Raw genomic sequence first — 23,339 nt, 5'->3', positions numbered from 1 at the left:
GCTGGCTTTGCTGCAGCACCAATGGGGATCCTTGTTCAGGCACAGGGACAGGTGTGGGCGGGGTTGGCTTTGCTGGTGGATGTTGGGCTACTCTGACGCAGCTCTCCCACAGATACAGGACTATTGTGATGTACATCAGTGATGCGCATCGCCACCTGGTGGTCCTTAAGTGTCACACAATAGCACACTTTTGACTAGCCATAGTTTAATGTACAATAATAACATGATCACCTATGATACAAATACAACCTGCAGGATACCAGAGGCAGCTGAACTACAAGCACCGTGATGGAGCCTACAGCACGTTTGGCAGAGGGGAAGGAAACACATGGTGAGTTGACCCCAAGAAGTGCAGTCAAGCCTATGGCAAGGCGAACACAATTAAGATTTAGCACTGAGGATAGGTCAGCTACATTTAAAATAGAATGGTGAAACTTAATCAGTAAGTAACAAGGACACACATCGCACAGGTCCACACAAACATTTACTACGATAATGATAAAACCGTAAAATAGCTAATCTTTTTAGTAGTATGAATAATCTGGAAAAACCTCCATTGACGATATTGTTTTTCTCTATTCCTCCAGGCTGACTGCTTTTGTGTTGAGGTCCTTTGGTAAAGCAAGGTCCTTCATCTACATTGACACACAAGTTATTGCATCTGCCAAGGCTTGGCTTGAAGAAAAACTACGACCAGATGGTGTTTTCGAAATGCAAGGAAAACTTTTCAACAACAGAATGAAGGTACACATGTGATGACGCATTGGTTGATAACATACTGTAACAGTGCTTTGTCTGTTTTGGGATGGATGTGAGTTTCCTGTTTCCAAGTTTTTATTGGCTTTTGTCCTTGTGTTCTAGGGAGGTGTAAACGATGATGTAACGATAACTGCTTATATCGCTGCATCAATGCTGGAGCTGAACATGACTGTTAAGGTAAGAAAACTCATCACTCAGGTAAACTGAGACAAACCACCTCAAATCTATCAGAGGTTTCATTCAGAAAGTTTAGTGTTGTCTCATACTATTGACTTAATTTACAGTGATATTCAGATAACAACAGAAGTGTTGTCTTTTAGGATACATCAGCATTAGAAAATTAAATTTTTTTCCAGAAAAAAACGCTGTCGTTTCTGAAGTCCTCCGTCAGTGACCTCTCCAACACCTACTCCACTGCTCTAATGGCCTACACCTTCAGTCTCGCTGGACAAGAGGACATACGAGCTCAACTTCTCAAACACTTGGACAGTGTATCAACCTCTGATGGTAGGAAACATTTTACAGTGTGCCTTTAGAGACACAGATAACCCAACGCTTCAACCTGCTTCCTTTGCCTCATGTGTCTCATGTCTTCTCAGGGAGTCTCCTGCACTGGTCTCAGTCCTCATCAGAGCGAGCTGATTCCCTGGCGGTGGAGACGAGCTCTTATGTGCTGTTAGCTGTTCTCAGTAAAACCACACTGACTGCTGCCGACTTAGGGTATGCTGCCAGGATTGTCAACTGGCTGGTGAAGCAGCAAAATCCATATGGAGGCTTTTCTTCCACACAGGTGATCAACCAACACTTATGAAACATCTTATTTGTCTTGCTGTGTCTGTCTGGGCTTTTGTCCAGCTTCTGTATTTGCCCACACTGAGGGTTGAGTGTGTGTTCTCTCAGGACACGGTGGTGGCAATGCAGGCTCTGGCTCTGTACGCCACCAAGGTCTTCAGCCCACATGGATCCAGCACAGTGACGGTGCAGTCAGCAGGTGGGGACAAACACCAGTTTGATGTGAACCAGCACAACACATTACTGTACCAGGAGAGGGCGCTGCAGGACGTTCCTGGGAAGTACAACATTGAAGTGAAGGGCTCTGCATGTGCTTCTGTGGGGGTCAGTGTGAAAGATCACTTTTAGTTTGTTGTAGACTGTTAATGATGGATATTCTGTTTGGGCTATTTATTCATGTATAAATCCTTTTCTGTAACAGGTGGCTCTTTTCTACAACATCCCCACTCCCACTGAGCACTCAACCTTGAGCATTAAGACTCAAGCCAGGCCTCTGACTGAGGGAGAGTGCAACAAGGCCAATGGACAAACCTTCAACTTAGACATCACAGTCCAGTACGTAACCCCTTGTAGAGTTTGATCCCTACAAGTAAGAAAATTAACCACAGGAAAGGCAGAATGAAGGAAAGCTTATGTAGTGCCTTTTTCTGTCTAAAACAATGGCACTGATATCATGTAATCAGATTGGTTTTCCATTTTACTCTTCTCACATGCTGCCTGTTCTGTTTAAAGATGACTTAATTGAAACAAATATTCATACTTGCTACTGCAGGTATGATGGACCACAGGAGAGCACCAACATGGCTATAATAGATGTGAAAATGTTATCTGGTTTCACACCTGACTCTGCCTCTATTGAAAAGGTAAGTTGTCCATCCTAAGTCTGTGTTAGTCTGTGGATCATCTATCATAATGGTACTGATGAAGGTTCTGTTTTAACAGCTAGAGGGCAGCATATTTGTGGACCGAGTCGATAAGAAAGATGACCACATCCTTGTGTATCTGTCAGTGGTGAGAAATAAACTACTTGCACTCAGAATCACTCTCCTTACAGGTTTACCTACAATGCCACACTTGTCTATACACCTGCTCTATGTCAATCTGATGTGCTTCTGCTTGTGTTGAATCAGGTTCCGAAGGGTTTACCTGTCTCCTACCACCTGACCATCCGACAGGATCTCCCAGTGAACAACCTGAAGCCAGCAGTGGTCAAGGTGTACGACTACTACCAGACCAGTAAGACTCCCTTAAAAACCAGTTACATGAAAATACCTATGAAGGATAGTGTTGTTTGCAGCAACCTGACTATGAACTCTCGCTCTCTCTCTTTCTCTCTCTCTTTCTCTCCCTCCCTCTTTCTCTCTCCCTACCTCTCTTTCTCTCTCTCAATCAGGTGACCAAGCTGAGGCAGAGTACTCCTCCCCTTGTGCATGAGGTGTCCTGATGTTTTGAATCTATGTGTGGGTGTGTGTGTGTATGTGTGTGTGTGTGTGTGTGTTGTTCTTCAAAAACAAAGTTCACACACAGACAGAATAACAAGACAGCTAAAAAAATAGGGCTATAAATGGAAATGAAAATTGTTTTTAAAAATCTGTGTGAATAAATGTCAATTTCATGATGACAAATATGTTTACAGTATTCCCTTTTTAACATATTACAGAGTTTGTATTTCACTGTTAGAATTACTAGGGCTTGTATTACAGTAAAACTCAGTTTCAAATCTACATATTACTGGATAAGCGGATAAGGGGAATTTGTGGAGGAAACTAAACTAAATTGCTCCTAAAACATCAAAAGTTCAAAGTTGAACACTTTATTTATGCCTCCATGTTCCCTAAGCTGCATAACTTTCTATTGCATTTATTAAATATAATTGGTAATAATAATTATTAAGCCAGCCTCAGAATTGAATAACTTGAGATGTGAAAATCTCTAATACAAAACACATGTGAAATACTTGAAATGAAACATTTCACATGATTATATATATCCATTTTGCTTGTACATGAATGCTGCTGAGGGGAAGTTAAACTTGTTGTATCGCTCAGACTGGACTGTGGAAGACAAATGAATCTGTCTGGGTGTGTAGAAGATGCCGAGGAATGTTTGGCTTCCATGAAAACATGCAGTGAATTGCAAGTGGAAGGGCAAGAGAATACAACAAGGGATTGTCTTTTTTATTTCAATTCAATTACATTTATTTATAAAGCGCCAAAACAATAACATTGTCTCAAGGCCCTTTACAGAGCTCGGGGCCTGAACAAGCACAATGGTGGCAGCGGCAAGGAAAAACTCCCACTTAACAGGAAGAAACCTTGAGCAGAACCTCGGCTCATAAGGGGGGGGGGGGGGGGGGGGCATCTGCTTGGAGCTGGATGGGTAGAGAGGTAAAGATAAGAAAGGGAGGGCTTGTCACAGAAGGTGTTTGTGTGTGTGTGCGTGTTTTGCGAGCGCACAATTTATTTTTAAAGGACTTTCAAAGCTCCTACCTGGGTCCAGGTGAATACAGCTCCATGGCGTCAGAAGGACCTGGGCCACGGTAGATGCCCACTGATCACGACTAGGAACAGCAACGTTGTATTTGGTGAACACACCAGTCATGATGGGGACATTCTGTAACCCATTCTTGGATGCCTCCGACACTGTGATATCTATGGTATGATCTCATTTGGCCAAGATGCAGGAGGCCCATTAAACTGTGGTGCTGGTCCAGAATCTTTTGCAACTTGGCGACGATTGCACTCTTTGCAAAACCACTCCAGCATGCAAGTGACATCCCCGTTGGGTGGCAGCGCTTTCGTACCGGTTCAATGGTCCTTGGTGGCCATGTTCCAGCCACTCATTTTTGAGGACTACAGGCAGGATGGAGATTCTTCTCACCCTCATCTGGCTGGAACGGGCACCCTCTGTTTCTCCATCAGGCGAGTCCATTGGCTCAATAGGTCTAGGGACCCAGTGTCCCTCGTCTGGTGTAAGCCTGACCTGTTTCCTCCTTAACACAAAGATATCTTTCAGGATCCTTCCTTGCCTCCTACACAGAACGAATGTCAGAGAGAGGATGGCACAGAAGGACAGATGCCATGGACTGATTCACAGACATCATTAAGTCCAGGTATGAGGCTTGCTTGAGGGGCAGAGTGTTGGGAAGTTCCTGTACCTTGTGCTACCATCAATAGTTACACCAGTAGCAAGTAAGTATTATCTCTAATTGAAATTGTGTTAAAATTTAATTTACACATTTACTTTTGTCTTAGTGCATAAATCAAGTTGTTAAAAAAGTCAAAGTGTCCATTGCTACTTGAACATGAATCTGCACACATTGACCCTCATTCTGGAGGGGCCATTCATTGGGAATCAACAAAATCTCTTAAAACAGGAAAGGTACCCTGTTCACATGTTACAATTAGGTTTCAAATCCGTCCATGTTTTTGATATGTTACAGTCTGACGTTTTTGACTGCATAGATCGACAGCAAGAGTTATATTTTTGAAAGATTTTAGTTTATTGCAAATAATACATACAGTAATGAATCTACATTAATCACAAAAGAGAGAAAATGATAGGGGAGAGAAGTGGATGTGTGAGCATGTGTGCCATGAGAGTGTCACTAAAGTGTTGGAGGGAGACAGAAAGTGTCTGTGGAACAAAAAGGTGATAATATGGTGTACTGTAGGGTGATAATAGATTGTATGGCAGTTAATTAATTAATGTATTTATTCCTAACTGAAATATTGTTATTTGGAGATGTGACGACCAAATAGTAAGGACTACCCTCCCACAAATATTCATAAGGTAAAATTGTTTTAGTAATAGTCCTGCAGATGAAAAGCAAGCTTGTGCATCTACGACATAATGTTACTACATGAAGTACATTTCTGTGGTAATAAACCTTCTGTGTAGATAACGGTACAAATTGTCCTGTCTTCACGACTTTAAAGCAAGAGATGTTCATGCACAATCACTGTTCATTGTTCAGTAAAATGTAGACACTCAAATGCAACCCAACAGCTAGGTTAGAAGGGCTGAATGAAGAAATAAACTTAGTGTCAAAGACTTTTTCAATCCATTCAAATTAGACATGAATGTTTAGATTGTGCTGGTTTGTTGTCACTGACACAACCTGATTTTGCTGTAAAAGTTGAGCCAAAAGCCAGGATACAGTGGCTCAGTGAATGTGGTGTGTATTTTGTGCAGAAGAGTCATTTTATCAGAGACACTGTAGAAAGCCAGAGTTCCTGTCTTGTGATCAACATACACTCCTATTCTAGAGGTGGGCCTATGAGGGAGTGCGATTTGTTTACCATCATGTATGAATATGTAGCTAGCTAAAGTGCAGTACAAACTCCAAGACTTGTTATTTTGTCCTAGTATAGTACCATTAGCCCTTCCTTTCCTTGGGAGCCCTTTGTATGATACAGCAATGCGAACATCTGGTTGTGACAACTCTACCTCCCAGTAGCAGGGCTCAGATACAGCTTCTCTACACAGCACCTGTTGCCAATAATCAAATCTCTCTGGATGGTCAGGATTAGGCGAACATTCTACAACCCTGTTTCCCTCAGACAGTGTGAGGTCATGCTGAGCAGTGTTGGGATCCAGGGTTAGCTGGCAGGCATCTGAGGGAGGATAAAACATGACTCATTGAGCAGTGGTGATTAAGGGCATAATGGTTTAAATTATCACTATTAATACATTATCATGTGCACTACCAGATAGAGCAGGGCACTATGTTCTCCTTTTATGTGTGTGTGTATTTTGTATGTGTTTATGTACTTGTACATACAGCCGCGGAAAAAATTAAGAGACCACTTCAAAATTATCAGTTTCTCTGGTTTTACTATTTATTGGTATGTGTTAAAGTAAAATGTACATTTTTGTTTTATTCTATAACCTACTGGCAACATTCCTACCAAATTTCAAATAAAAATATTGTCATTTAGATCATTTATTTGCAGAAAAATGACAATTGGTCAAAATAGCAAAAAAGATGCAGTGTCTTCAGATCTCGAATAATGCAAAGAAAACAAGCTCATATTCATTTTTAAACTACACAATACTAATGCTTTAACTTAGGAAGAGTTCAGAAATCAATATTTGGTGGAATAACCTTGATTTAAAATCACAACTTTCATGTGTCTTGGCATGCTCTCTTCCAGTCTTTCACATTGCCGTTGGGTGACTTTATGCTACTCCTGGCGCAAGAATTCAAGCAGCTCGGCTTCTTTTCATGGCTTGTGACCATCCTCTTGATCACATTTCAGAGTTTTTTTTATGGGATTCAGGTCTCGAAATTGGGCTGGCCATGACAGGGTCCTGATCTGGTGATACTCCATCCACACCTTTACTGGCCTGGCTGTGTGGCATGGAGCATTGCCCTGCTGGAAAAAACACTTCTCAGAGTTGGGGAACATTGTCAGAGCAAAAGGAAGCAAGTTTTTCTTCCGAGACAACGTTGTACTTTGCCTGGCTGAGGTTTGTAAAAGACCATAAGGATTGAACCAAAGCAGACTGGAGGGTCTCCTAGTTCGTCTTCTCTGATGAGTCCAATTTCACAGTAGGTGCAAGACTCTGTGGCATGTAGGCCTCTCCAGGTCTCCGTCTAACCATCAGACGACCATGTGTTGGGCAAAGCTGAAAATTGGACTCAAGAGGAAGATGGATGGTCACAAGCCATGAAAAGAAGCCGAGCTGCTTGAATTCTTGCGCCAGGAGTAGCATAAAGTCACCCAACGGCAATGTGAAAGACTGGTGGAGAGCATGCCAAGACACATGAAAGTTGTGATTTTAAATCAAGGTTATTCCACCAAATATTGATTTCTGAACTCTTCCTAAGTTAAAGCATTAGTATTGTGTAGTTTAAAAATGAATATGAGCTTGTTTTCTTTGCATTATTCGAGATCTGAAGACACTGCATCTTTTTTGCTATTTTGACCAATTGTCATTTTTCTGCAAATAAATGATCTAAATGACAATGGGCCTCATTCTCGACCTTTTTCTGTAATTCTTCAGAAATGTTTCTTACACGACTTCGCAAAAACAACGTAAGAGAAACGCTTCCGCTGCATTCCCGCACGCTTGAAAATGTGTTCATAAGCAGCCGAAGTCTTCTCAGCTGGGTTCCTTCCGATTAGCTTCTTAGATTGATGCGCGTTCTCGTGAAAGTGGATTTGCGTATACACGCCCTGTCAGCTCCTTATTAGGAGACGCAATTTTAGAAACGTGTGCTGTCGCAATCTCCCGAATCCACCTCGTAACAGGTGTTCATTAATAAGGTGGAAATATTGTATAACGTTGAACGTCCGAAGTCCGTAAAACACATTTAAGTAGTCACTTTTTTTTTTTAAATCGAAAAATAGGCACCATAGGTGTGAAGACCGGTAAGTACGACTATAAATTGTAGTCCGTCCTGTCGTTCGAAATGGCCACCATAGGAGTGAAGACTGGCCACCAGTAGTAGTATAAATTACAATAAATTCATGCCGTAGTTCTTAGAGATTGAGCTTAGTGTTTATTTATTTATTCACTTACATTTGCAGTGTTCATGTCATTCACAATCAGTCTCTTAGCAGACGCGGCCTTTGTCCAAAGTGACGTACAAGGGAGAGAACAGTCAAGCTACGAGCCATATAGACCTAGTGTAACAATAAACACTACCTCGTATAATTATGACTATAAATGTGAAACGTAATTGTTAATGATACAAAAATTCTCGTATTTATTATTATCATAATTATTTTAATCCGAGGATGTCTGTAGAGTTGACGTGAACGCAATCACCAACGGGTTCTCACAAATTCGCCCGTTAACCCTTTTACTGTAATACGGAGTTTTTTCAAATGTCATTCCTCAACGCGATTCCTGAAATAACCACAAGATGGCCCGTGGAATCGCATTTGAGAAGATTACGGCAGAGTCACGACTGCTATTTCGAGTTCTGAAAGTTGTCTGAAGTTCAGAAGAAAGCACAGAAGAAAAAAATTACGAGAATGCAAATGTTTTCATAAATGTTTCCGAAGTGGAGTTCCTTCGGAAAGTCTTCCCAACTGCTGTCGAGAATGAGGCCCAATATTTTTATTTGAAATTTGGTAGGAATGTTGCCAGTAGGTTATAGAATAAAACAAAAATGTACATTTTACTTTAACACATACCAATAAATAGTAAAACCAGAGAAACTGATAATTTTGAAGTGGTCTCTTAATTTTTTCCGCGGCTGTATACAGTATGTGTATCATATACTTACATGCTAGGAAATCCTCTCTCGTCGTGGGCTCAGGCAGTGATAGAAAGCTAACAAGCTTTGCTGTAAAGACAAAAAGGACATCTATCAACAACCACAACGTTCTGGGTCACATCAACATTGTATTCAGAAATGATGTTTTCAAAGTCATGGCACTAATGTGTCTCATACCAGTTTTAGAAATGTCCTTTAGTCCCTGCTGGAGTGCATCCTCTAGTTTCCCTCTGAGCTGAGAAAGTCTTTCTTTTACTCCATCAAAAGACAGATCTGTGTGGACCGTGTGTCTGGGTGAGTTGTCAGGAGCAGAGGAGGAACAGAGAGACTGGAAACTCTATAATGTGACAGAAAATGAGCCAAATGCAATTTAACAAACATAAACCTTCTTCCCGGCCATACTGGAGCATTTTGGCCCAGACCAAGGCATCCTGTGCACTGCATCATAAATATAGACACTGGACTTGGTGTGAATATGAGGTACTGGTCATTTTGTATTAAACAATTGAGGTGCCGGAGAGTTTCAAAGACCCGTGACAAATCCAGCTCCAGTCTAGTCCTAGTCAGATCAGATCGAATGCAATGCAAAATGGCACTGATAATAGAGGTTATGATTTTTTTTATAATTTATAAATATTACAATCACAATGTTTCTGCATGGGGTATTAATGTGTAAATGAAGAAGAGTTGCCTTGGTTACATTTTCTTCTCTATTATGTTTACCTCATTACCAAAGAGCACCTGAATAGGAAACTTACATTTTGATTGACAGGTAGAGCAGTCTCAGCAGTGACTTTTTACAGCACTGCAAAAATAAACTAATCTCTTCTGTGATAATGCATCATATCTGAGTAGTGACAGTACCCGGAGGAAACAAATGTGGTTGTCAGTGTGTGAAAGCTGCTCAAGCTCAGCATCTCTCTTCTTCAGCTCGGCAATCTCCTGCTCCAGTTTCTCCATGAGTACTTCAGTTCGACCCACCTCAGCCCTCTCCTGATCTCGGATCAGTTCTCTCACCTCAGAGCGTCTTCTCTCAATGGAGCGGATCATTTCAGTAAAGATCCTCTCACTGTCCTCCACTGCTGCCTGTGCAGAACTCTGTTTGGACATGAGACAAGACACGAGACATGAATTGCTACAGCAGTCCTGTTATTTCCTCTGGTTGATACAACTCACCTGAAGAGTTTTCACAGCCTGTCTCAGGTTCTGAAGTTCAGTTTTTTTGTCCTGGATTATCTGTTGGGATTTTCTCTGAGTATCACCCAACGATTTCTGTGAATAGGTAAAGCTATTAGAGTTGTGTATTTAATGTATTGAAAGAACAAACAATATCATGTTTTAGTACTGCTAAAGTCACTTAAATGATTAAAAAAGTTAGAAGTCAACAGATTGACTATTTTCATCTCACAATAACCCGGAACCCTAAAGATGTTGCTGTGTGAAATGTGGGATTGCTGTGATTTAAATTCACATGTAAATCAGTGCACATTAACACATTTTAGCAGGATGGCCTTTGTCAGAATCAGGAGTTCCGGATAAGCGAGTCTCACCTGTTTCTCAGTTCTCTCTGCTGCAGCTGAAACCGTTTTATGTCCTTTATGTTCATCCATAGCACACAGCACACATATGCACCTCTCATCCCTGCGACAGAAGACCTCTAGTAGTTTTTCATGATGAGAGCAGATCTTATCGTCTAGTTTGCCAGCAGCTTCAATCACTTTGTGCTTCTTCCTGTTGAGATCATTATGAAATCTGAAGTGAGTTTCACAGTAAGAGGCCAGACACACCAGACAGGACTTGACTGCCTTTCGTTTTCTCCCAATGCAGACGTCACACTCCACATCTCCAGGTCCAGCATAGCAGTGAGCAGCTGGAGCAGCCTGGAGTCCCACAATCTTCAGCTTCTCAACCACTTCAGCCAGCATGGTGTTTCTGCCCAGAACTGGCCTTGGTGTGAAGGTCTGTCTGCACTGTGGGCAGCTGTGGACTCCCTTCAGATCTTCCTGATCCCAGCAGCTCTTTATACAATCCATACAGAAACTGTGTCCACAGGGAATTCCCACAGGATCCTTCAGTAGATCAAGACAGATTGGACAGCTAAACTGGTCCTGACTCCATAAAACACTGGCATCTGCCATTTTGAATTACTCTCTGTATGTGTGTGTATTTTCCTCTCTCTCTCTCTGTTGGTGTCGTTTGTTGTGATCTCTTCCTGGCAGAGTTAAGAAAGAAGCAGAACTGCTTCGTTTCTCTGGAAAGGGCTGAGCACTGAGGGGTGGGAGTGGATTCCTCAGTCTGTGAGAGTGGGAGGAAGTGGGAGGGGCAGTAGTGCAGAGAGCGCAAGGGAACACCATTACCTCATGTTAACCCAAGAGAAGGATTATGGCCTCTGCCATTTTGCGTTACTCTCTGTGTGTCTGTATTTTCCTCTCTCTCTCTCTTTCTGTTCAGGTCGTTTACTGTTGTAATCTCTTCCTGACAGTCGAGTTAGAGGCAGAATGGAATGAGGGAAGGAGGGAGAGAGAAAAGGGGTTGTGGGTTTATTTCCTTTGGTTCTAAGGGATATTCTCTGAGTGTTTAGAACAGGAGGCCTCTGCCTTCTTGCCCTGACGTGAGTTATAGTCTGGGGCCTAGCGAGGGGGCCCCTGAGAGAGGCCTGCTAGACATTTTGGTTGAAAACAAGATTATAAATGGAATGTTAAACATCCTGGCATCGCCACTTATGAATATTACAATAAGATAATTCCGATTGGTTTTGGCTTACAGCCAGTCAGAATTGTCCACATCAAAAATGTAGGTACTGAGGCCTTTAAAATGGCTTGCAACACTGAAAATACTCAGGGATAATCCCGGTGTAACAGGCCAAATGAACCTCCGTCCAGATTAAACCCGGCATACTTTGGCCCGGGCCAGGGATAAACTGTCCTAGGCCAAACTATACCCGGGGGTGTAAAATAGCCTAGGCCATACTACACCCCTCAAGGCCAGAGTGTACCCCAGGGGGCTAAACTGTCCTAGGCCAAACTATTCCCCTCCAGGCAGGGCCAGTCCTTCCTGTAGGTTATAAAGGCAGTTACCTAGAGCGCCACCTAGAGGGAGGCGCCACAAACTGCGCCTAGCAAAACAAATATATATATATATATATACAGCCGCGGAAAAAATTAAGAGACCACTTCAAAATTATCAGTTTCTCTGGTTTTACTATTTATTGGTATGTGTTAAAGTAAAATGTACATTTTTGTTTTATTCTATAACCTACTGGCAACATTCCTACCAAATTTCAAATAAAAATATTGTCATTTAGATCATTTATTTGCAGAAAAATGAAAATTGGTCAAAATAGCAAAAAAGATGCAGTGTCTTCAGATCTCGAATAATGCAAAGAAAACAAGCTCATATTAATTTTTAAACTACACAATACTAATGCTTTAACTTAGGAAGAGTTCAGAAATCAATATTTGGTGGAATAACCTTGATTTAAAATCACAACTTTCATGTGTCTTGGCATGCTCTCCACCAGTCTTTCACATTGCCGTCGGGTGACTTTATGCTACTCCTGGCGCAAGAATTCAAGCAGCTCGGCTTCTTTTCATGGCTTGTGACCATCCATCTTCCTCTTGATCACATTTCAGAGTTTTTTTAATGGGATTCAGGTCTCGAAATTGGGCTGGCAATGACAGGGTCCTGATCTGGTGGTACTCCATCCACACCTTTACTGGCCTGGCTGTGTGGCATGGAGCATTGCCCTGCTGGAAAAAAACACTTCTCAGAGTTGGGGAACATTGTCAGAGCAAAAGGAAGCAAGTTTTTCTTCCGGGACAACGTTGTACTTTGCCTGGCTGAGGTTTGTAAAAGACCATAAGGATTGAACCAAAGCTGACTGGAGGTCCCTAAGTTCGTCTTCTCTGATGAGTCCAATTTTCAGCTTTGCCCATCACATGGTCGTCTGATGGTTAGACTGAGACCTGGAGAGGCCTACAAGCCACAGAGTCTTGCACCTACTGTGAAATTGGACTCATCAGAGAAGACGAACTTAGGGACCTCCAGTCAGCTTTGGTTCAATCCTTATGGTCTTTTACAAACCTCAGCCAGGCAAAGTACAACGTTGTCCCGGAAGAAAAACTTGCTTCCTTTTGCTCTGACAATGTTCCCCAACTCTGAGAAGTGTTTTTTCCAGCAGGGCAATGCTCCATGCCACACAGCCAGGCCAGTAAAGGTGTGGATGGAGTACCACCAGATCAGGACCCCGTCATTGCCAGCCCAATTTCGAGACCTGAATCCCATTAAAAAAACTCTGAAATGTGATCAAGAGGAAGATGGATGGTCACAAGCCATGAAAAGAAGCCGAGGTGCTTGAATTCTTGCGCCAGGAGTAGTATAAAGTCACCCGACGGCAATGTGAAAGACTGGTGGAGAGCATGCCAAGACACATGAAAGTTGTGATTTTAAATCAAGGTTATTCCACCAAATATTGATTTCTGAACTCTTCCTAAGTTAAAGCATTAGTATTGTGTAGTTTAAAAATTAATATGAGCTTGTTTTCTTTGCATTATTCGAGATCTGAAGACACTGCATCTTTTTTGCTATTTTGACCAATTGTCATTTTTCTGCAAATAAATGATCTAAACGACAATATTTTTATTTGAAATTTGGTAGGAATGTTGCCAGTAGGTTATAGAATAAAACAAAAATGTACATTTTACTTTAACACATACCAATAAATAGTAAAACCAGAGAAACTGATAATTTTGAAGTGGTCTCTTAATTTTTTCCGCGGCTGTATATATATACAGTATACTGTATATACACCTGAGGAGAAAATTAAGTTTTTCTGGTTTGACCATTTATTGGTATGTGTTTGAGTAAAATTGAAATTGTGTTTTATTCCATAAACTACTGACAACATTTCTACCAAATTTCCAATAAAAATATTGTCATTTAAAGTATTTATTTGTAGAGAAATTACAATGCGTCAAATAACAAACGTTGTCCTGGAAGAAAAACTTGCTTTCCTTTGCCTTCCCCAACTCTGAGTAGTGTTTTTACAGCAGAACAATGCTACATGCCACACAGCCAGACCACTGAAGGTGTGGATAAAGGACCACCAGATCAGGACCCTGTCATGGCCAGCCCAGTTCCCAGACCTGAATCCCATTAAAAACCTCTGGAATGTGATCAAGAGGAAGATGGTCACAAGCCATCAAACAAAGCAGAGCTGCTTGAATTTGTGCGCCAGGAGTAGCATAAAGTAACCCAACGGCAATGTGAAAGACTGGTGGAGAGCATGCCAAGACACATGAAAGCTGTGATTGTAAATCAAGATTATTCCACCAAATATTGATTTCTAAACTCTTCCTTAGTTAAAGCATTAGTATTGTGTTGTTCAAAAATGAATATGAACTTGTTTTCTTTGCATTATTCGAGATCTGAAAACACTGCATCTTTTTTGCTAATTTGACCAATTGTAATTTTTTTGCAACTAAATGACAATATCTGTATTTGAAATTTGGTTGAAATGTTTTCAGTAGTTCATAGAATAAAACTAAAATGTTAATTTTACTTTAACACATACCAATAAATAGTAAAACCAGAGAAACTGATAATTGTGATAACTGATAAAAAGTGGTCTCTTAATTTTCTGGTACTGGAAAAAAAAAGAATAGATATCTGGACACTCTTTTATTATAACTTGACAGAAAATAAAACACAATACACTGCAATAACGGGAGATAATCGTGTGGCTTCAAAAATAGGTTTGGAGAACACAAAAAACCTTCAGAGGCACCTGAAAGCACAAAACCCTGTACATTATGCTACGGCAAATAACTAGTAACTGTCAATGATTATGTTATGTGATGTTGTTATGTGAAGTGTTGAAGTAATCTTGAATCCACTTCAGACCTTTCAGTCCTTTATTGTTATAATGAGTAGCCGACTAGAATCATGTGTCTTTGCAGTAATGTCACAGCTTATCAGGCTGTTCAACCATCATGATTTTACCATTGATATATGACAATATATCAACAGAACAAGGACTGATTCATCATCTTTTATTACCAAGTATACAAAACATATGTACATTCAAATACCACTTGGCTTGACTGACAGTCTGACACTGTGTACAGTTCTCAGGTAGATTCCACCCATTCTGTCAGTCCAATCTGGTTCTCTCTATCAACAGTCACAGTTTTGTGTATTTGGTGTTCTGCAGAGACTTTCGTCACATTTTGATGCTTGATGCGCATTCTTAGATTCCAAAAAAGGAAGGCCTCTGGTGATTTTATTAAGCCACTGGTGAAAGTGATTGTGGTGTGGTTTGGTGAAATGTTTACGTCTGTCTGCGGTGTCTTCTCCACTCCAGGAGGGTTACCGGTGCACTGATAAGTGTCTCCTCTCCATCTCTACCAGCTCAACTTCCTTTAGAATGAGGCCTTCGTTTTTTTCAGCAAAACATGAACACAGTTTGTCAAAATGGCTTTTCGTGTGTCAATAATCCCCTGGCTTTTAAGCTTGTACTGGGGGTAGGGGGGCTTCCACCGTGTTTTCGTCTGACTACCGAACAAACTTAACATGAAGAGAAACGCCACGGAAGTCATGGATAAATGTACACACATCTGACTGGGTCAGTACACTACATTTACATTTACATTTACATTTAGTCATTTAGCAGACGCTTTTGTCCAAAGCGACGTACAAGGGAGAACAATCAAGCTAAGAGCATTAAAAAACCTGGTGTAACAATAAATATTGCTTATAAAACGACATAGAAAGAATAAAAAAAGAAGTGCGGGCCTGTTGCTGCTTAAGTGCAGGTTGAGCCAAGGTGCCAGTTTAGGAAGAGAGGTGCTCTTTGAAGAGTTGGGTCTTCAAGAGTTTCTTAAAGGTAGGGAGGGACGTTCCTGCTCTGGTAGTGCTAGGCAGGTCGTTCCACCAACGTGGAACTACAACTGAGAATTGAACTGAACACTAAACGAAACCCCAAAGGAATAAGAGTCTCTGGCTCCTCCTCGCTTTAAGTCAAAATAAGTAACCACGACATTTGTGATCAAAGGCTGGGCTACTGCATTCAGTTTTTGATCAACACCCAGTTCTTCTTTTAGAAAATAAAAATTTAGAAAAATGAAATCTCTAAAAAAGGACAGGTACTCTGATCACATGTTAAAGTTAGGTTTCAAATCCGTCCATGATTTTGATATGTTACAGTCTGATGTTTTTGACTGCATAGACAGACAACAAGAGTTATATTTTTGAAAGATTTTAGTTTATTGCAAATAATACATACAGTAATGAATAACTACATTAATCACAAAAGAGAGAAAATGCTAGGGGAGAGAAGTGAATGTGTGAACATGTGTGCCATGAGAGTGTCACTAAAGTGTTGGAGGGAGACAGAGATCGTGTCTGTGGAACAAAAAAGGAGATCATATGGTGTATGGTGATAATGGATTGTATGGCAGTTAATTCATTGATTTGTTTATTCCTAACTTAAAAATTGTTATTTGGAAATGTGACGGTAACTTAGCCAAATAGAAAGGACAACCTTCACACAAATATTCATAAGGTAAAATAGTTTTAGTTCTAGTCCTGCAGATGAAAGGTAAGCGTGTGCATCTACCACATTATGTTACCACATGAAGAAAGTTTCTGTCGTAATAAATCTTCTGCGGCTTAAATTGTCCTGTAGTCAGTACAATTTAGAAACTCAAATTAATCACAAAAGCTAGGCTAGAAGAGCTGAATGAAGAAAGAAACTTTGTGTCAGAGACACTTTGTGTCTCCATTCAAAGTAGACATGCATGTTTAGATTATGCTGGTATGTTGTCACTGACACAACCTGATTTTGCTGTCAGAACTGAGGTAAAAGCCAGGATGCAGTGGCTCAGTGAATGTGGTGTGTATTTTGAGCAGAAGAGTCATTGTATCAGAGACACTGTAGAAAGACAGAGTTCCTGCCTTGTGATCAACATACATTCCTATTCTAGAGATGGAGGGGAGCTTTTGAGGGAGTGACATTTCTTTAGTATCATGACTGAATGTGTAGCCAGAAGAAGTGCAGTACAAACTCCAAGACTTGTTATTGTTTCCTAGTCCACAAACATAAGCCCCTCCTTTCCTTGGGAGCCCTTTGTATGATACAGCAATGCGAACATATGATCCTGACCTCTCAACCTCCCAGTAGCAGTGTTTAGATACAGCTTCTCTACACAGCACCTGGGCCACTGAATCAAATCTGTCTGGATGGTCAGGATATGAATGATTCACATAAGGGCACCATTCTACAACTCTGTTTCCCTCAGACAGTGTGAGGTCATTATGAGCAGTGTTGGGATCCAGGGTTAGCTGGCAGGCATCTGAGGGAGGATAAAACATGACTCATTGAGCAGTGGTGATTAAGGGAATAATGGTTTAAATCATCATTATTAATACATTATAATGTGTATTACAAGATAGAGCAGGGCACTATGTTCTCCTCTTGTATATGTGTGTGTGTATTTTGTATGTGTTTATGTACTTGTACATGCAGTACATATATGTATCATATACTTACATGCTAGGAAATCCTCTCTGGTCGTGGGCTCAGTCAGTGATAGAAAGATAAAAAGCTCTGCTGTAAAGACAAAAAGGTCACCTTTCAACAACCACAACGTTCTTGGTCACATCAACATTGTATTCAGAAGTGAGATTTTCAAAGTCATGGTACTAATGCATCTCATACCAGTTTTAGAAATGTCCTTTAGTCCCTGCTGGAGTGCATCCTCTAGTTTCTCCCTGAACTGAGAAAGTCTTTCTTTTACTTGATCAACAAGATCTGTGTGGACCGTGTGTCTGGGTGAAATGTCAGGAGCAGAGGAGGAACAGAGAGACTGGAAACTCTACATAAGACAGAAAATGAGCCAAATGCAAATTAACTAAAATAAAACTTCCCCCAGGCCCTACTGGAGCATATAGGCCCAGACCAAGGCTTCTTGCCCTGCATCATAAATATAAACACTGGAATAAGTGTGAAAATTAGAGACTGGTCATGTTTTATTACATTGAGGTGCAGGAGACTTTTAAAGACCCGTCCACTCTGACAAGTTCAGCTCCAGTCTAGTCCTAGTCAGATCAGAATGCAATGCAAAAGGGCACTGATGTAAGAGTTTATGAATGCTTTATCATTTTCAATATTACAATCACAATGTTTCTGCATGGGCCATAGTGTAAATGAAGAAGCGTTGCCTTGGTTACATTATCTTCTGTATTATTTTTACCTCATTACCAAAGAGCACATGAATAGGAAACTGATGTTTTGAGGTAGAGCGGTCTCAACAATGCCTTTTTACAGAACTGCAAAAAGAAATTAATCTCTTCTGTGATAATGCATCATATCTGAGTAGTGACAGTACCTGAAGGAAACAAATGTGGTTGTCAGTGTGTGAAAGCTGCTCCAGCTCAGCATCTCTCTTCTTCAGCTCAGGAATCTCCTGCTCCAGTTTCTCCATGAGTTCTTCTGCTCGACTCACTTCAGCCCTCTCCTGATCTCTGATCAGTTCTCTCACCTCAGAGCATCTTCTCTCAATGGAGCGGATCATTTCAGTAAAGATCCTCTCACTGTCCTCCACTGCTGCCTGTGCAGAACTCTGTTTGGACACAAGACAAGACACGAGACATGAATTGCTACAGCAGATTTGTTATTTCCTCTGGTTGATACAACTCACCTGAAGAGTTTTCACAGCCTGTCTCAGGTCCTGAAGTTCTGTCTCTTTTTCCTGGATTATCTGTTTGGATTTTCTCCGAGTATCACCCAAGGATTTCTGTGAACAGGTGAAGCTATTAGAGTTGTGTATTTAACGTATTGAAAGAATAAAACATATCATGTATTAGTACTGATAGTCACTTTCATGATTAAAAAAGTTCAAACTCATAGTCAACAACATGGACTATTTTCATTTAACCATAACCAGGAACCATAAACATGTTGATGTATCAAATGTGGGATTGAAGTCAAGAAATAAGTCTGAGCTGTTATTCATATACACATGTTTATCAGTGCACAATAACACATTTTAGCTGGAAGTCCTTTGTCAGTCGTTTTGTCAGTAGCGGCTAAGCAAGTCTCACCTGTTTCTCAGTTCTCTCTGCTGCGACTGAGACTGTATCATGTCCTTTATGTTCATCCATAGCACACAGCACACATATGCATCTCTCATCCGTGCGACAGAAGACCTCTAGTAGTTTATCATGATGAGAGCAGATCAGATCTTCTAGTTTACCAGCAGCTTCAATCGCTTTGTGTTTCTTCCTTGGGTTGAGATCATTATGAAATCTGAAGTGAGTTTCACAATAAGAGGCCAGACACACTAGACAGGACTTGACTGCCTTTCGTTTTCTCCCAATGCAGACGTCACACTCCACATCTCCAGGTCCAGCATAACAGTGAGCAGCTGGAGCAGCCTGGAGTCCCACAATCCTCAGCTTCTCCACCACTTCAGCCAGCATGGTGTTTCTGCCCAGAACTGGCCTTGGTGTGAAGGTCTGTCTGCACTGTGGACAGCTGTGGACTCCCTTCAGATCTTCCTGATCCCAACAGCTCTTGATACAATCCATACAGAAACTGTGTCCACAGTTAATAGTCACAGGATCCTTCAGTAGATCAAGACAGATTGGACAGCTAAACTGGTCTTGACTCCATACAACACTGGCCTCTGCCATTTTGGGTTACTCTCTGTATGTCTCTGTGTATTTTCCTCTCTCTCTCTGTTCCTGTCGTTTACTGTTGTAATCTCTTCCTGAAAGTCAAATTAGAGGCAGAACTGAGTTTCGTTTCTCTGGAAAGGGCTGAGCACTGAGGGGTGGGAGTGGCTTCCTAAGTCTGTGAGAGAGGGAGGAAGTGGGAGGGGCCGCAGTGCAGAGAGCACAAGAGAACAACACTACCTCATGTTAACCCAAGAGAAGGATTATGGGAAACAGGACGCATAGGAAAAATATCACAATGAAAGGGAGGCTGTAGGTTCAGATTATACCAAATCGGCTACTTTCTTGAAACTCAAATTAATAATAATTTTTTCAAAACACTTTAGTGGTGCAAATTTTCAAAAATAAACAACGTAAGACGATTTTTTCACTTCTCATAAAATTGAAGGACAATCATCAAGAAATACACATTGCAATAATTCTGAAAAAAATATATATAAAGGAAGGTCCAAAAAGAAAAATTAGGCGTTTAAACAATACTGCAACAAACAAAATTATAGCTGCAAGCAGCAATGGCGGTTTCCTCCTCCAAACATTGCGAACCAGGGAAAAATGTATTTTTGTGACAATCTGTCACTGTATAGAAAAATTCAGGTTGCACTCTTACCAGTGGGGTATTAAAGTAACACTATGCAACAATTTGACACTTTTTAAGGTATGGTTTTATAGGCAACTGGTTTTGCTACCATCCTCAAATTCACTTTGATAGCATATGGTTATGTGAAGGACAGATAAACACCTCTGTCTTCCCCACTAGCCACCCAAGATATGCCTTATGTAGTTCTGTGTACCGGGCTGGAACCCCCAGCAAAAATGGAAGAAAAACTTTCACCCGCATGAAATTCGCAGCTATACAGCCAAAAGACGCCAGTTAGTGTGTTGGCAAGCTTCTATCAGTGTCAACTGGGCTGTTGGTGGTGTTTGCAAGGTTTTTGCATGCCTTTGAGGTAGTTAGCCTACTAGTTTTGGAACAGAACTCCGTATTGCTGCTTACATTTCAAATGCAATACTGTGATAGAAGGCTGTGAAATTTGGCACACTCATTAAGGACAGTCCCTTCTTTATTCACAACAGGTTTCATGTCTCTCATTACCAACCAGAGAAAAATTTAATTTTGTGACAATTTGTCACTGTATAGAAAAATCCATGCTGCAGATTTGCCAATGGGATATTAAATTTCAAATCCAACATTTACAATGCTTTTGCCTTGAAGTTTAGACTGAGTGGAGGTTGTGTGTGTGCGCTTACCCTGTGTGTCTGTGAGAATGTAAGTGGGTGACACCAAGCTGTGTGTCTGTGAGAATGTGTGTGCGTAAAACCAATGCTGCGCGTGTGTCAAGAGAGACTGAGTGTGTGAGACACGCGTAGAGGAGCAGAGAGACAAACATACTAAACATTCTCAAGTGTCTTCACATGAACTTGTGATTGAATCAGAGTATCACTTTTTGACCTGTTGATGTGTAAAGCATTATTTTAGCGTTAACAATGTATCCAATTTGCTTTATATCAATCATTTTTCAAGATATGAAGTTGCCTTTGCACATGGGAACATGTTGTAGTGTCTTCCAGTGACATATCAAGTTTGGTGTTGATTTGTCAAAGATTTGCCAAGATATGACTTCACTTCCTGTTTGGCGACTTTTCTGCTGAATTTGAGTGGCTGTACCGGACAAACGGTTGTGAGGATCAAAATTCTAAATCGTAACTTTTGTGAGGCTAGGTCTGACGATCATCTCTGGTGATTTTGAAGAAGATTTGCCAAAAATTGTAGGAGGAGTAGGCTTTCAAAGGTTTTTGATAAAACCGGAAATAGCGTAAAATCTATATAACCGGAAATTGACGCCATGGGGTGGGCTTAATTCGTCTTGATCCAGGGAATCCAATGGTACCTCGTTTTTGAAAATCGGTCATACGGTTCAAAAGTTGCGTGTGTTACAAAAGTCCAACTTTGACCTGTTGGTGGCGCTAGAGTGGTGTATTGAGAGCCATGAAACTTGGTGTGAATGAAGAAGGGACTGTCCTTAATGAGTGTGCCAAATTTCACAAAAAGTTACCATACCATGGGAGTCAATAGGGGCTGCCATTGACTCCCATGGTACAAGAATAAATATAGCTGCAAGCAGCGATGGCGGTTTCCTCCTCCAAACATTGCGAACCAAGGAAAAATTTTGTGACAATTTGTCACTGTATAGAAAAATCCATGCTGCAGATTTGCCAATGGGATATTAAATTTCATATCCAACATTTACAATGCTTTTGCCTTGAAGTTTAGACTGAGTGGAGGTTGTGTGTGTGCGCTTACCCTGTGTGTCTGTGAGAATGTATGTGTGGCACCAAGCTGTGTGGCTGTGAGAATGTGTGTGCGTAAAATCAAGCCTGCGCGTGTGTGAAGACAGAGACTGAGTGTGTGAGACCGCGCGGAGGAGCAAAGTAGCAGAGAGAGAGACCTTCTACTGAAAATCACCCTAGAAATTAGCCAAGCATGCATGTTTCAAATATTCACCAAAAATCTACTTTTCATCTTACAGTCAACTTTTCTTCAGATTTGTGTACTAAACATTCTGAAGTGTCTTCACATGAACTTGTGATTAAATCAGAGTATCACTTTTTGACCTGTGGATGTGTAAAACATTATTTTAGATTTAAAAATGTATCCAATTTGCTTTATATTAATCATTTTTCAAGATATGAAGTTTCCTTTGCACATGGGAACATGTTGTAGTGTCTTCCAGTGACATATCAAGTTTGGTGTTGATTTGTCAAAGATTTGCCAAGATATGACTTCACTTCCTGTTTGGCGACTTTTCTGCTGAATTTGAGTGGTGTACCGGACAAACGGTTGTGAGGATCAAAATTCTAAATCGTAACTTTTGTGAGGCTAGGTCTGAAGATCATCTCTGGTGATTTTGAAGAAGATTTGCCAAAAATTGTAGGAGGAGTAGGCTTTCAAAGGTTTTTGATAAAACCGGAAATACCGGAAAATCTATATAACTGGAAATTGACGCCATGGGGTGCGTTTAATTCGTCTTGATCCAGGGAATCCAATGGTACCTCATTTTTGAAAATCGGTCATATGGTTCAAAAGTTGCGTGTGTTACAAAAGTCCAACTTTGACCTGTTGGTGGCGCTAGAGTGGTGTAATGAGAGCCATGAAACTTGGTGTGAATGAAGAAGGGACTGTCCTTAATGAGTGTGCCAAATTTCACAAAAAGTTACCATATAGTTCTAGGGGCTGCCATTGACTCCCATGGTACTAACATAATAAGAAAGCCTACAATAACAATAGGTTACCTCCTACCGGAGGAAACCTAATAATACCTTCGATAACAATAGGTTACCTCCTACCGGAGGAAACCTAATAAATGGTCTCACCCAAAAATAAACTCCTCTTCTCTTGCAAAAAAGGATCTAAAAATCAAAGTACTGTTTATTCCAATGATTCCCAAACAGGAACGTAAGAGAGGATATAGTCCACAAACTGGCCAAAGACTCCTAACAGAAATCCTTCAGTTTCTTTTGTTTGAAACATGCAATGGCTTCTCCACCTGCTAGGAAAGTCTTCCAGGTGTCCAACACATGTACTTTCCTGCTTCCACAGGTGTGCTTTTTACGAAAACGTAAAAGTCCTAGACACTCTTTTGACATGTTACAATTAGGTTTCAAATCCATCCATGTTTTTGATATGTTACAGTCTGACATTTTTGACTGCATAGATCGACAACAACTGTTATATTTTTGAAAGATTTTAGTTTATTGCAAATAATACAAACAGTAATGAATAACAACATTTATCACTAAAGAGAGAAAATGATAGGGGAGAGAG

At 40.8% G+C, this 23,339-nt stretch overlaps 3 protein-coding genes across 3 annotated transcripts in view; 1 reads left to right on the top strand and 2 right to left on the bottom strand.

Annotated features, from left to right (window-relative positions):
- The window catches only part of LOC308377985 (alpha-2-macroglobulin-like), a gene marked incomplete at both ends in the record, with an annotated part of 28,277 nt that extends 25,292 nt beyond the window's left edge, over positions 1-2,985 (top strand). The window contains 11 exons of the mRNA XM_080854775.1: positions 256-331; positions 588-744; positions 862-936; positions 1,116-1,266; positions 1,359-1,549; positions 1,660-1,875; positions 1,973-2,106; positions 2,324-2,414; positions 2,494-2,562; positions 2,682-2,787; positions 2,945-2,985. Coding sequence (XP_080710901.1) covers positions 256-331; positions 588-744; positions 862-936; positions 1,116-1,266; positions 1,359-1,549; positions 1,660-1,875; positions 1,973-2,106; positions 2,324-2,414; positions 2,494-2,562; positions 2,682-2,787; positions 2,945-2,985 — 1,307 coding nt within the window. The remainder of the gene's footprint in view (positions 1-255; positions 332-587; positions 745-861; positions 937-1,115; positions 1,267-1,358; positions 1,550-1,659; positions 1,876-1,972; positions 2,107-2,323; positions 2,415-2,493; positions 2,563-2,681; positions 2,788-2,944) is intronic.
- Positions 2,986-5,658: 2,673 nt separating this feature from the next.
- Positions 5,659-10,920, bottom strand: LOC308378453 (tripartite motif-containing protein 16-like; the record flags this gene model as incomplete). Its single annotated transcript, XM_080855385.1, has 6 exons — positions 5,659-6,167; positions 8,792-8,851; positions 8,960-9,119; positions 9,647-9,880; positions 9,959-10,054; positions 10,333-10,920. The coding sequence occupies 6 exons, from the start codon at positions 10,918-10,920 to the stop codon at positions 5,659-5,661; spliced, it is 1,647 nt and encodes a 548-aa protein (XP_080711511.1).
- A 5,683-nt stretch (positions 10,921-16,603) lies between these two features.
- On the bottom strand, positions 16,604-19,474 carry LOC308378451 (tripartite motif-containing protein 16-like; the record flags this gene model as incomplete). The annotated part of the gene is made up of 6 exons (XM_080855382.1): positions 16,604-17,133; positions 17,331-17,390; positions 17,499-17,655; positions 18,169-18,402; positions 18,481-18,576; positions 18,884-19,474. 6 exons carry the CDS (start codon positions 19,472-19,474, stop codon positions 16,604-16,606), a joined length of 1,668 nt encoding a protein of 555 aa, XP_080711508.1.
- Positions 19,475-23,339: the final 3,865 nt, after the last annotated feature.

Source organism: Sprattus sprattus (genome assembly GCF_963457725.1).
Source record: "Sprattus sprattus genome assembly, chromosome: 17".
NCBI lineage: Eukaryota > Metazoa > Chordata > Actinopteri > Clupeiformes > Clupeidae > Sprattus > Sprattus sprattus.
The sequence above is the reverse complement of the archived record's forward strand: the minus strand, read 5'-3'. Positions and strand labels throughout refer to the sequence as shown.